At 27.3% G+C, this 12,829-nt stretch overlaps 1 protein-coding gene across 1 annotated transcript; it reads right to left on the bottom strand.

The window, feature by feature from the left end:
- Nucleotides 1-421: 421 nt before the first annotated feature.
- On the bottom strand, nt 422-3,663 carry LOC145745685 (uncharacterized). Its single transcript, XM_082563826.1, has 9 exons — nt 3,205-3,663; nt 3,001-3,050; nt 2,439-2,853; nt 2,234-2,313; nt 2,070-2,098; nt 1,938-1,985; nt 1,564-1,728; nt 1,323-1,430; nt 422-806 (listed from the first exon to the last, which is right to left on the bottom strand). The coding sequence occupies exons 1-9, from the start codon at nt 3,643-3,645 to the stop codon at nt 721-723; spliced, it is 1,422 nt and encodes a 473-aa protein (XP_082419952.1). The 5' UTR covers nt 3,646-3,663; the 3' UTR covers nt 422-720.
- Nucleotides 3,664-12,829: the final 9,166 nt, after the last annotated feature.

Raw genomic sequence — 12,829 nt, 5'->3', positions numbered from 1 at the left:
TTTATGACAAATACATTAAGTGAATTGATTTGATTTTTTTTATTGATTACATTTGAGTATACGTTTTTATCTAAATTGAAGCGTTTATACAAATCATCATATATACAAACTTTTAGTCTACAGCACACAGTTAATAAAACATTTTTTGTTAGTCAAAATTTAAATACAATGTGGTGGCGAATAATTGACTTTAAACTTTGAATATAATAAGTCGTTATTATTAAACATCAAATTTCTTTATAACGAAAGTAGAGCAAATGAAAGATAGTTATTAGTGATATCAAAACAATTAATTTTCGACCAAAAATATTACAATTTTTATTTAGTTTTAATCAATTTTTTTTTTGTTACTTAGTTGTTTTTAATTAAAAAATGTAAACTAAATCGAATCGAATAAATATTTTTAATCACACTTAAATTTACGTTATTTTATGAATTATTTTATGAATTTAAAGAGTTCTAATAAAAGTGGTTATAAAAGCAAGAGTATTTACAAACAAGTCTATAGCATAAGGTAAATAAACTTTTGTTTAGGTTTAACATAAATTTGGGCTGTAAATTAAAAACCGTATAGTAAATGTAAGGGTTATTTTTTGTATAAAAATTGGTTTTTATTATCAAAAATTATGTTGGTTTGTCACAATGTTACTTTAACAATAAAAAGCATTAACAATACTTAGCAAGCAATTAATTATCAGCAGAATTCAAAACTTAGAATATTTATTTTTCTTGCTTTCCAGTTCTTAAGTTAGCCAACTGCTCTTGCTTTAATTCCATCTCCATTTCAAGTAACTTGTTCTTTAGTTCTTAGAAAAATACAAAAAATTTTGTAAGTTTCGTTTTACGTAGCTATTTATACTAGGTAACTGTTAATATTAGAAATTTTGTTATTTTTTTTGTATATATCTTTATCCTCGATGTGGGAAAGTCGAAAGCGCGACTTAAACATAGAGTAACATAAGTTACTACGACCTAGTCTCGAGTTGCCTGTGGCAGTTCGGGATATTATAGATTATAATTGCCCGATAATTATGCTGCTGATTAAGTGCGGGCTCAGCAGGAGTTCATATCGTTTATAGCGCCTTAATCAAGGGCGCTACAGCATGAGATCAGTGGGGATTGAACTCACGACCTCATGTGTGGTATAGCAAGAGTTCTTACCACTACACCACGCTGCCAGTTCAATAACCTGCAGGTAAAATTTTTTTTTTCATAGGTTAAAGGTAAGTTAGAGAACACAGAGACAAAAGGCGAGTAAGTGCGGCAATGTTTTATATTGAACTTTTATATCCATTAATAATAAATAACAAAATTTTTTTTACCTTTTTCCCGCATTTCCAACTCGTGCCTTTCTTTTAACATTTTTTGGTCCTTTTCGGCATTTTCTTGCATTATCTCCATCTCGGTCTTATGTTTTTTAGCATTTTGTTCTTCAAAAAAACATAACATTGATATGTTTATACTTATATTTTTCTTTCCTTTTTTGTTATCTTTTTACTATTTAAACTTTAGTTTAACATTTGATTAAAATACGAAAAAAAAGAAAAAAAACTTTTTATTTACTTATTTCCAATTCGTGTCTTTCTTTTTTCATCTGTAGTTCGTTTTCCTCTTTCCTCTTTTTCCATTCTTGCTCCTCGTCTTTTCTTGCTTCGTCACGTCTCCAAGATTCCATTTCTCTTTCATATTCATCGTTATTAGATGGGGTAGGTCGCCCATCGCTGGTTACTTCCGATTTAAAAAATAATACAAATAAAATATACAACTTATCAAGTTAATTTAAAATGTTAGCTTTAAATTTTTTTATAAAATCTATTGACTGTTTAAAATTTTAAAAATTGTTAAGTTGAAATGTAGTAAGTTTTAATAGCTAAATAGCACTTTTTTATCTTTACTAAAGTTACCTAACTAGGAAATTAAAAAATACTATAGCCAACCTTGTGATGAATCTGCCCCCCTTTTCTGGTATGTTATATTAACAGGTCCTAAAGTAACAGATTTAAAACCATAAATTTAAAAGTTATATTTAGATGGCTAAATATTTATTCTAAAAATATTTAACTTGTTACCTGTGCTATCTATGGTCATGTCTGAATGCCTGCAATGTAACAATTATAATACCGTATGATGTTTTTAGATTGATTAATTTTTAGAGAAATATTCATGTATTTTATTGCTATAAACTGTTTACTTTAAATGGTTTTAAACATATTAATTAATGCGACCTCCTCACCTTTCTTCCATATTAATGATTTTAAACAATTGAAGCTGTTGTATATTAACGTTTCCACCAGCAGGTGTTCCTGAAATTTTCTAAACAATGCAAAGGTTTTATGTTTAATGTCAAAAAATTTAGTAGAACAATTTTACATGTTTACTAATGTGGTTATGCATCGGGTTGAGGTTTAAGCCTCATCAATTCATATTTTAAGAATTACCTGATAAAATTGTTGTATTTTTCGTTCCGCATTGGCTTTCAAATCATTAAGTTCCTGACATGTCATATATCGAATAGAAAATTCGTCTATTTTTTCAATTTCTTCAAAATAAACACTCGTTTCTTTTAAGTATGCATTTATCTCGGCCAGTAGTTGCCCAGAAAGATAAGCCTCTGTAATTTTGTTAACCTCCTTTTGTGTAGCAACTATCACTTTTACAAGTAAAGACCCGTTTTCAATGCTATACAACTCTGCGTTGTACTTTTTAAATGCTAAAACTATATTTTGTATAAAGTCTTTGGCTCGATCGGGGCTCAATAAAAGATGTTTTTGGTCCCCCTGATCCCTTTTCTTTGCAGCAAAAATCTCATTTCCAGTTAGCTTGAACGATCCGAAATATAGAGGCATAGAAGTTCTTCAAAATTAAAATAAATATTTAAGAATATTTTAATAAAATAGAAAATATGCATGTTATGATTGTTTTATTTTTAATATTTAATGCTGTTTTAAATCAAACAAAAATTTGTAATTTAATTTTGTTTTAAAAACAAATTTGACATACATATTTTCCCTTGGTTTTCCATTATCACCACTAACATTTTCAGAGGGGTTCTGTTAAAAAATAAAATACATAAACTTCGGAAATACTTTGCTAGGAAGGTACACAGTTTTTAATACTATTGTTTCCTAAATTATTTTAATGTTATTGTTAAGTTATTTACTTTAATATAACTTAGAGAAGTATTTTTAGTTTAAAATAACAAACTTTAAGTGTCTCCATAAATAAATCAAATTCTTTTTTGCCAGCTTTTCGTTCTTGGTTAAGATCTTCTTCGGACATTTCTATGATCTTAAACTCTTCTGTTTGCTCTACAGAGTCAAACTGAATTCCACTTTGTTTTATTTCATTGTTGAGGTCTTTAAGCAACTGTCCAGAATCATATCGAGTTTGAAAATCATCTTGAGCCTCTGTAGAAGTGGCCCATATCTCAATAAACAAAGATCCTTTTTTAATGTAGCGAATAAAAACATCTTTATGTTTCTCAAAAGTATTTTTTAGTCCTTGGCTTAAAGATGTTCTCTGCTCGTCACTCAGTGATGATGAGACAATAGCAGTAGCACCTCCTCCACTAATAATAGTTGCTGACGTTCCACTTGCCCTAAGCATAAATTTTCCACAGGCTACTCTTATCATATTTGCTGCCATTTTTTACCCACCGTTTTCCTAAACCTTAGATAAGTTGATTAAAATTAATTTTACTTTTTTGTTAATTATTAGATAACGTTGTGTTTATTATTTAAAAAATTCTATTCCGTTTTTAAAAATACACATGTTAAGTTTTTTTTACTACCTCAATAAAAGTGTAATTTTAATTTAAATCAACTGCATAACTTTAGCAGATATTAAAATATAGTCCTGACTTATCTATACCTTGTTTCCCTTGGATAAGAACTAACAGTTGGGTAGTTTTTAGTTGTTTAAGTTCAAATCAGCTCTATATTTTTTTATATTAATCACTTTATTTTTTAAAAATGGTTGATTTTTGTGTTTTTTTACAGATGTGTTTTAAAACATTGGTTTACGACTTTGTTTGTTTCAAATTACAAACTTACTTGATTTAACAAAAAAGAAAAAAGTAGAATTACCTTTAACATCTTCAATATTGTAAAATACAAAACAACTCTAACTTTACAAGTTTAAGCGTCAGTATAGGCTAAGGACAATTTTCTAAAACTTTTATTTCAAAATCTAGTAATTAAATTAAATTTAAAATATTCTACGTAACCCTTTTTTAAACATTAAGTTGTTTAAATTTTTACTTTTATATTTAATAATAATTTTCAGATAATATAAAGTATGTTTTACGCTTTTTTAAATTTAAATTTTTTTAGTTATTTATTCATGTTTATCCTGTTTAAACAAAACGCATTTTTGTCTACAAGCTTTATTTTTACGTCTTAAACTAATTTTTGGCCTTAAACAGACAAAAATAAAAACATTTAACTGATTTTTCCTATTTGACTTGCTTCTCAGTTGCTCGCATTTAAATATGTTTTGCACTTTATCTTTATGTATTTTTTAGTTTTGTGATACGAACCCACCTTGATTTGCTTAAAAGATGATTATTTTAAAATTCTCTATGCTAAATGATTTTAAATCACGATTTCGATCACTTTTGAGTTAATAGTGCTGCGTGAATAAATTTAAAATGTGCCAAGTTGAAATTCTTTTAATCTGTATATAAATTTACTATTCTGCATGCAGTACAAATATTTTAGAACAACATATATGTAAATATAGATTTAAAATTGTGTGTGAGTAGTATAAAAATGTTTAAAATATTTTTACAATTTAACTTGCGTAATTTTGTTACTTTATTTTAATATATTGTTATAAACAATTATCTATTTTTTTATTTTATTGTGTGCTTCATTTTGTGTATTGCGAGGTATGGTGTCGGTACATCCTACGCAGCACAGCGCTTTGGCTTTTAATTTCTATACGGCCTTAGGTCTCTTTATGTCTTATTATGTTAAGGTTAAAGTGTAGTTGTTTAATGTGTGTGTTAAAATGGTTTATTTAGTTAAATTTACAAGTAGTTAATGTCAGCTTATTAATCTTTTTAATTGTTCGTATAGTTTATTTTACTATTTAGTTTCTTTATACTAACTAATGTTTTCTATTTAAATAAGGTTATGGGCACACACTTTAAAAATTATAATTAAACCTTATTTAATTGTTACTCAACGTGAAACTCAAAACGTAACTTGAATTCTATTTAGAAGATTAGCTTAATAAAGTAGTTTAGTGATCTGTTCTGAATTATTTTCTTGTGCCGAGAATTCAGCGTTGGTTAGATATTTTTGTTAACGCATTTTTAAGTCTGTCCTGGTTATTAGGCCTCTAAAAGTACCCTTATTCAATTGCCAATCACCAAGGACTGCACAAGTAAAGTCGAGTTAGGCTTTTTCTTATTGTCACTAAACGGTGAAGCAAGTTTAACTCTTTATACTCTACATTTTTTTTTAAAGTGAGTGCTTATTGTTATAAGCATACCTTTTTATCGGTGATTCTGTTTATTGTCTTAACAGCCCCCACATCCATTTTTAAACTGTTTCCTTTTTGGTTTAAGCGCATTTTACTTGGAGTGTCTGCTCATTGTTGTAAGCAGCATCTACTTTTATTTCTTAGGGTTACTGTTGGTTGTTAAAACATATATTTCGTTAGGTGCCCGCTTATTGTTGTAAGCCGCACCTTTTTTTTCTGTATATACTTATCAGTACATATTTTTTCAAAATACTATTGCTTATATAATATAGTTTTAAGCGTAGTTTATGCCTTTGAATGTTTATTGCGATAAACAGTTCAAATCTTACTTGAGATTATTACTTGCCTAGAAGAATAATCTTCATCTTGGGTTACTATAACCTTTTTCAACTTTTCTTATTATTTTGCTATCCTTAAACCATGTCCTACGTACAAACTTTCTCAAAACAGTTGCCCTATGATATGGCTTCTGTAAATTTAACGACAGCTAGCACAAGGGCTAGACGTGCGACTGACTTAAGCATGGTTGACTTTGAAAAGAAAAAAACTGCAACTATTGGTACGGAGACAAAAATGGAAGAGCAACTTCGTCTTAATAAAGATAAAGGCGAAGTTAAAAAGCTCAACACAAGGGCTGATCAAATGAGCAAATCTGGTGAAAGTGAAATCGGGAGCGATTTAATTTCTTTTCACGAACCGATTTGTTTCCAGCAATCTTTATTAAATCTTGTTAAAAAATCCTTTACTACCGACATTGATGTGCTCAAAGAACTTCGAAAAGAACCTGACCAAAATCACTTAAATTAATCCACAAACAACTTAAACATTAAACCGATTTTTAGTTATATTTAAAATATGACGACAAGCATTCGCTAGGGCTTTTTTTTACCAAAAAAAGTGATCAACAAATTTGATGGTTCACCGTTGAATTTTCATGACTTTTTTGTGAGTTTAACACTCATATTGGCAATAAAGCTCTTAATACAGCATCTAAGTTAAGTTATCTTATGAATTTCTGTGTTGCCGAAGCTCGAATTGCCATAGAACCATGCAGGCGTATGGGGCCCGAACAAGGTTTTTGTTTGGCCAATGATATTCTTTACCGAAGATTTGGTGTGAAGCATAAAGTTACTGCTGCACACATTAAAAAGTACTTGTGGACCCTATATTGAGGCTAATGATCTTCCAGCGTAGGAAGGACGTTTTGATATATAATATTACGAATGAAATTACATAATTATTTTAATACTGTTGTTTAAATAAATTGTTTAAAAATTTTCACAATTTTGTGAATTGTAATTAGTTAATTGTCACGCTATTTTAACTAACAAATCACAACATGGCTTTAACCATGAATCATTTGATTTTTTTGTGACGTCACAATTCTTGCGCCTTGCAATAATCAGAAGTCACACTTTACGTTAAAATTCCAGAACATTTTTTATAACAACTTAAAACTGATATCGTTTTTAAGATTTTACTAATTGCCTTAAGTAAAATTGTATACCATATTTTATACATAATCTTATTTTAAATGCGAAAATTTAATTAGTTTTTGAAATATTTTAAACCAGCATTTATAATAAATTAATATTTAAAAAAAAATCTACCAACAACACTACGTCTAAATAAAAGGTTTTATAGCGTTACGTAAATACCTAACTAAATAGAAAAGTTTAAATAGAGTCGCGCTATAGAACAATTTTATGGTCCACCGAATTCTTAAAATAGCAATTTGGAATTTACGCAGTATTCAAATTTTAAACCTTTTTAATTTTTGGCTGTTTTTATGACAAATACATTAAGTGAATTGATTTGATTTTTTTTTATTGATTACATTTGAGTATACGTTTTTATCTAAATTAAAGCGTTTATACAAATCATCATATATATACAAACTTATAGTCTACAGCACATAGTTAATAAAGCATTTTTTATTAGTCAAAATTTAAATACAATGTGGTGGCGAATAATTGACTTTAAACTTTGAATATAATAAATCGTTATTATTAAACATCAAATTTCTTTATAACGAAAGTAGAGCAAATGAAAGATAGTTATTAGTGATATCAAAACAATTAATTTTCGACCAAAAATATTACAATTTTTATTTAGTTTTAATCAATTTCTTTTTTTGTTACTTAGTTGTTTTTAATTAAAAAATATAAACTAAATCGAATCGATTAAATATTTTTAATCACACTTAAATTTACGTTATTTTATGAATTAAAGCAGTTATAGAGTTCTAATAAAAGTGGTTATAAAAGCACGCGTATTTACAAACAAGTCTATAGCATAAGGTAAATGAACTTTTGTTAAGGTTTAAAATAAAATGAAAATAAAAACCGTATAGTAAATGTAAAAGGTAATTTTTCGTTTAAATTGGTTTTTATCATTAATAATTATGTCAGTTGGTTACAATGTTACTTTAGAGAATAAAAAAAGCATTAACAATATTTAGCAAGCAACTAATTATCAGCAGAATTCAAAACTTAGAATATTTATTTTTCTTGCTTTCCAGTTTTTAAGTTAGCCAACTGCTATTGCTTTGATTTAATCTCCATTTCAAGTAACTTGTTCTTTAGTTCTTAGAAAAATACATAAAAAATATTGTAAGTTTCGTTTTACGTAGCTATTTATATTAGGTTACTGGTAATATAAGAAATTTTGGTATATAACCCTATGGTAAAAGTTTCTTTTTTATTGGGTAAAGGTAAGTTGGAGAACACAGGGCCAAAAGGCGAGTAAGTGCGGCAATGTTTTTTTTTATATCCATTAATAATAAATAACAAAATTATTTTTTCCTTTTTCCCGCATTTCCGACTCGTGCCTTTCTTTTAACATTTTTTGTTCGTTTTCTGCACTCTTTCGCACTATCTCCATCTCGGTCTCATGTTTTTTAGCATTTTGTTCTTCGAAAAAAACATAACATTGATATGTTTATGCTTATATTTTGTTTTCGTTTTTTTGTTATCTTTTACTATTTAAAGAGATGGTTCGGTCGAGTTTCTTTTTTAATTATGTTGGATTTTTTCCAACTTGCACGAGGATACGATTATTTTAAAAATTGGTCAAGTAGTTTTTGAGATATCGTAATTTGAAGGTAAATATTGTAAATAGGGAAAATCCCTACACTCGCGAGTCACGTGATGCACGACGAACGTCATCATCGTCATTTGCTGGCGGACATAGGAAAATAACCTTATTTTGCTCTCTTTGAGCCGTTTGTTGTACTTTTTTAAAAAAAAATTTGCAAAAAAAACTTAACATGAAAAGCAAAATTTATCCATATTATATAAGACAGTCGTAACTTTTTAAGTATTTTTTAATTGGGTAGGCCGTATTTAAAAAATTTTAACAAATTATGGCTATGCTGTTAATTTTGAAAAATTTACCAGCCAAAAACGCTTACAAACTCTTGCAAGATAATGACAGGTCAACTAAGTCTTATTAAAGCAAAGTTTACTGTTAACACAGTCTTAGTTTTCTTTAAAATAAAATCACTTTATTGTTGTTAACTAATATATTGTCAAATTGTTCAAATTAGCGTATATAGCCTATATAGACTAAAGTTAAGAAAGGCAGCAAACACTAATACTTGTTGCCAGGGGTACAAGTACTTAATATATTGTACGTTATATTAAAAATTGTTTGGAATTATTAATTAAAAAAATACGTAAAAGATGTTAACCAGAATATTTAGTTTATAGTTTATTGATGTATTATATATTTTATGTGTCTTAACTATTTTTATATGATACCCAACAAAATTGTCGGATATATTAAGTTTTAGGCAAAACTTACTGTTCTAACAGGTAAACTTTGCTTCAGTAACACTCAGTTGACCTGTCTGTTTCTTGTTAGTGTTTGTCAGCCAATATTGGCCTTTTCTGGCTTGTAAATTTTCAAAATTAACAACATAACCTTAATTTGTTAGAATTTTTCAAATACAGCCTACCTAATTAAAAATACTTTAAAATTAAAAAATGTTTTATATAATATGGCTAAATATTGCTTTTTATGTTAAGTTTGTTTTCTGCAAAAAAAAATTAATGTCTGCAGGATATGATCTTACGACGATAAGGTCGTGCGTCACGTGACTCGCGAGCGTTGGGACTTTCCCTATTTACAATATTTATCTTCAAATTCCGATATCTCAAAATCTACTTGACCAATTTTTAAAATAATGGTATCCTCGTGCAAGTTAGAAAAATTCCAACATAATTAAAAAAGAAACTCTACGACCGAACTATTTCTTTAAGGATAAATGGGTTCAAAAACTTAATAAAGATAACTTATAAATTTAAAAGAAAAAGCTTATAAATTACCCTTCTTTTCCATCATTATTTTTATTTCCAATTCGTGCTTTTTTTGTTTTCTTTTTTCTTCTTGCTCCAAAAATTCTTCACTTCTTGAGGTAGTCAAGGCTAGTGCGTCAGAATCTGCACCTGATCCATTTTAAATTTTTGATTTAATAGTCAATTAAATAATCACTACATTGGAAATGATTTAGTTTATTGTATAGCATGAATATAAAAAAATCTTATTTTAAATTTACACAATAACGTAAGGTGATTTTACGATGTTATTCTACCGTTAACGCTATACAGGCTTTGATTTTTGTTAAAATTACAATTTTTTTAAATTGCAACAATTTTTTTTGTGGAATATTACCATTTGTGGATTCAAATTTGTTACCTTTTTCTTCTGTTGAATGGTGGTGAACTCCTTAAATAATTATACAAAAGTTAAAATGTTTGTGCAACATCGATGCTTTGTTTAATGAATTCATTATACAGTTTAACAATATAAAATATTGTACATAAAGACGCTGCTTCTAGTTTTAGTTTATATTTACCATCCGCATGTTCAATGTTCAATCCTACAGATCTATAAATTTTAACGAAGTGGTAACATAGTATTTATACTTAATCTATTTTTGTAGCTAATAGTTGCAGGAAAAATATTAAACTGATTTACCTGTCGGATTGGTCAACTTTAACGTCAATCTTTGTCAAGTTTACACTATTCTAAAACAATAAAAATTTTAGAATTTTGCATAAATTTTAAAAATGTTAGCTCTTACATTAAAGGTAGAACAACAATGTGTTTTTTAGAAGGTTTTAATTACCCCTGTTGTTAAGAAATATTTTTAACGTTTAATATTATTTATACCTTCAATTCGTCAATAAAACTACTAAATATTTTGTTAGCCTCTTGCTTTTCTTTCTCATACATTTCCGGTGACATTTCTTTTATAACAAATTCACCTATTTGCTGAATTGAATCAAAATAAACACCGCTCTTTAACAACACTTTGTTAATTTCTGTACGCAATTCACCGGATTCATATTTCGACTGATATTCTTCTTTTTGAGCCCTAGAATTAGCCCACAATTCTACTATTAAAGATCCTGCTTTGATGCTGCGAATGAATGATCCATCTTTTCGCTCAAAGACTGATTTTAAACCTTCGTATAAGATACGAACTTGATCTTTGTTAACTGTTGCTAAACCAAGAGAAGCTGCAATTCCTGCTCCAATAGTTATTGCTGGGATTCCGGTTGCTTTAAGTCGAAACGTTCCACAAAATATTTGAATTGTATTGGAGGCCATTTTGCTCTTTTTTCTAATTTTCAAATAAAACAATTCTGTAGTTTATTTAATTTTATAAAACTTTTTTATTAAAAGAAACTTTAAAATTTGATTTTAATAAAAGACTAAATTAATACTCTTAAAGTAAATTATAATAGCGTTTAACTTATTAACTTACTGTTTTACTCTTTTTTAACAATTTTTCTGCTTGTAAGTTAAATACTAAAGTCATATATTAGCGATTTGTTTTACTCCAAAACTAATAAAGCTGGTGTCACTAAACACAAAAATGGTTTTAACTTTAATAAATTTTGCTTATTGTTGCTTTTTTTATTTTTGTAAAATAAAATAATAGTAAATTTACAACTTTTTATAGTTATACTTTCTACTTAAATTTTATTAACGTCATCTTTTTTAGTTTTTAAATTGCTTTTTAATATATTTTTTTTGACGACACGATTTATTTAACATTTTGTAAGCGAGCCTATATGAACGCGTGCTATGTTTTAACTACTGGTTTAAGGTTAAACACAACGCTTAATGAATTATTAGTCATTTGTTTTATAAGGTATATAAAGTAAATATTTTTCAGGTTTTTTACATGCTTGGTGGCTTACGAAAGGCTCTGTTCGTTTAAAAATATACAAGTTTAGGCTTTTTACTATTTTAATAATACCACATTTTTCAGTTATATAAAATTTGTCTACTGGATAGCTCTCTGTGTTGTAAAAAATTTAAGTTTAAAAGCAGACACAATAATTAAATTGAATAAGGTTAAATATTAATTCGCTTTTAGTGATTTTTCGATAAAATGTATTCTATAAATATAATGTATATTATTCTGTTTTTAAAAATAAACATGTTAAGTTTTTTTACTACCTCAATAAAAGTCTAATTTTAATTTAAATCAACTATATAACTTTAGCAGATATTAAAATAAGGTCCTGACTTATCTATACCTTGTTTCCTTTGGCTAAGAACTAACAGTTGGGTAGTTTTTAGTTATTTAAGTTCAAATCAGCACTATATTTTTTTATATTAATCATTCTATCTTTTAAAAATGGTTGATTTTTGTGTTTCTTTACAGATGTATTTTAAAACATTGGTTAACGACTTCGTTGGTTTCAAATTATACAAACTTATTTGATTTAACATAAAAAAAAGGTAGAATTATCTTCAACATCGTCAATATTGTAAAATACAAAACAATTGTAACTTTACTAGTTTAAGCGTTAGTATATGCTAAGGACAATTTTCTAAAACTTTTATTCAAAATCTTGTAATTAAATTAAATTTAAAATATTCTACGTCTCTCTTTTTTAAACATTAAGTTGTTTAAATTTTTACTTTTATATCTAATAATAATTTTTAGATAATATAAAGTATGTTTTACGCTTTTTTAAATTTAAATTTTTTTAGTTATTTATTTATGTTTATCCTGTTTAAACAAAACGCATTTTTGTCTACAAGCTTTATTTTTAAGTCTTAAACTAATTTTTGGCCTTAAACAGACGAAAATAAAAACATTTAACTGATTTTTTCTATTTAATTTGCTTCTCAGTTCTTCGCATTTAAATATGTTTTGCATTTTAGCTTTATGTATCTTTTAGTTTTGTGATACGAACCCACCTTGATTTGCTTAAAAGATGATTATTTTAAAATTCTCTATGCTAAATGATTTTAAATCACGATTTCGATCACTTTTGAGTTAATAGTGCTGCGTGAATAAATTTAAAATGTACGAAGA

Source organism: Corella eumyota, chromosome 3, assembly GCF_963082875.1.
Source record: "Corella eumyota chromosome 3, kaCorEumy4.1, whole genome shotgun sequence".
NCBI lineage: Eukaryota > Metazoa > Chordata > Ascidiacea > Phlebobranchia > Corellidae > Corella > Corella eumyota.
Note: the sequence above shows the minus strand (reverse complement) of the source record. Positions and strands in the feature narration are given on the sequence as shown.

What these genes read in the sequence shown, in the direction of transcription:
- LOC145745685 (XM_082563826.1), bottom strand. Translation starts at nt 3,645, where the DNA reads ATGGCAGCAAATATGATAAGAGTAGCCTGTGGAAAATTTATGCTTAGG. An exon ending in ATCATTAATATGGAAGAAAG is followed by an intron (nt 2,099 to 2,233) that starts GTGAGGAGGTCG and finishes GTTACATTGCAG; the next exon opens with GCATTCAGACATGACCATAG. An exon ending in GTTGGAAATGCGGGAAAAAG is followed by an intron (nt 807 to 1,322) that starts GTAAAAAAAATT and finishes TATTTTTCTAAG; the next exon opens with AACTAAAGAACAAGTTACTT.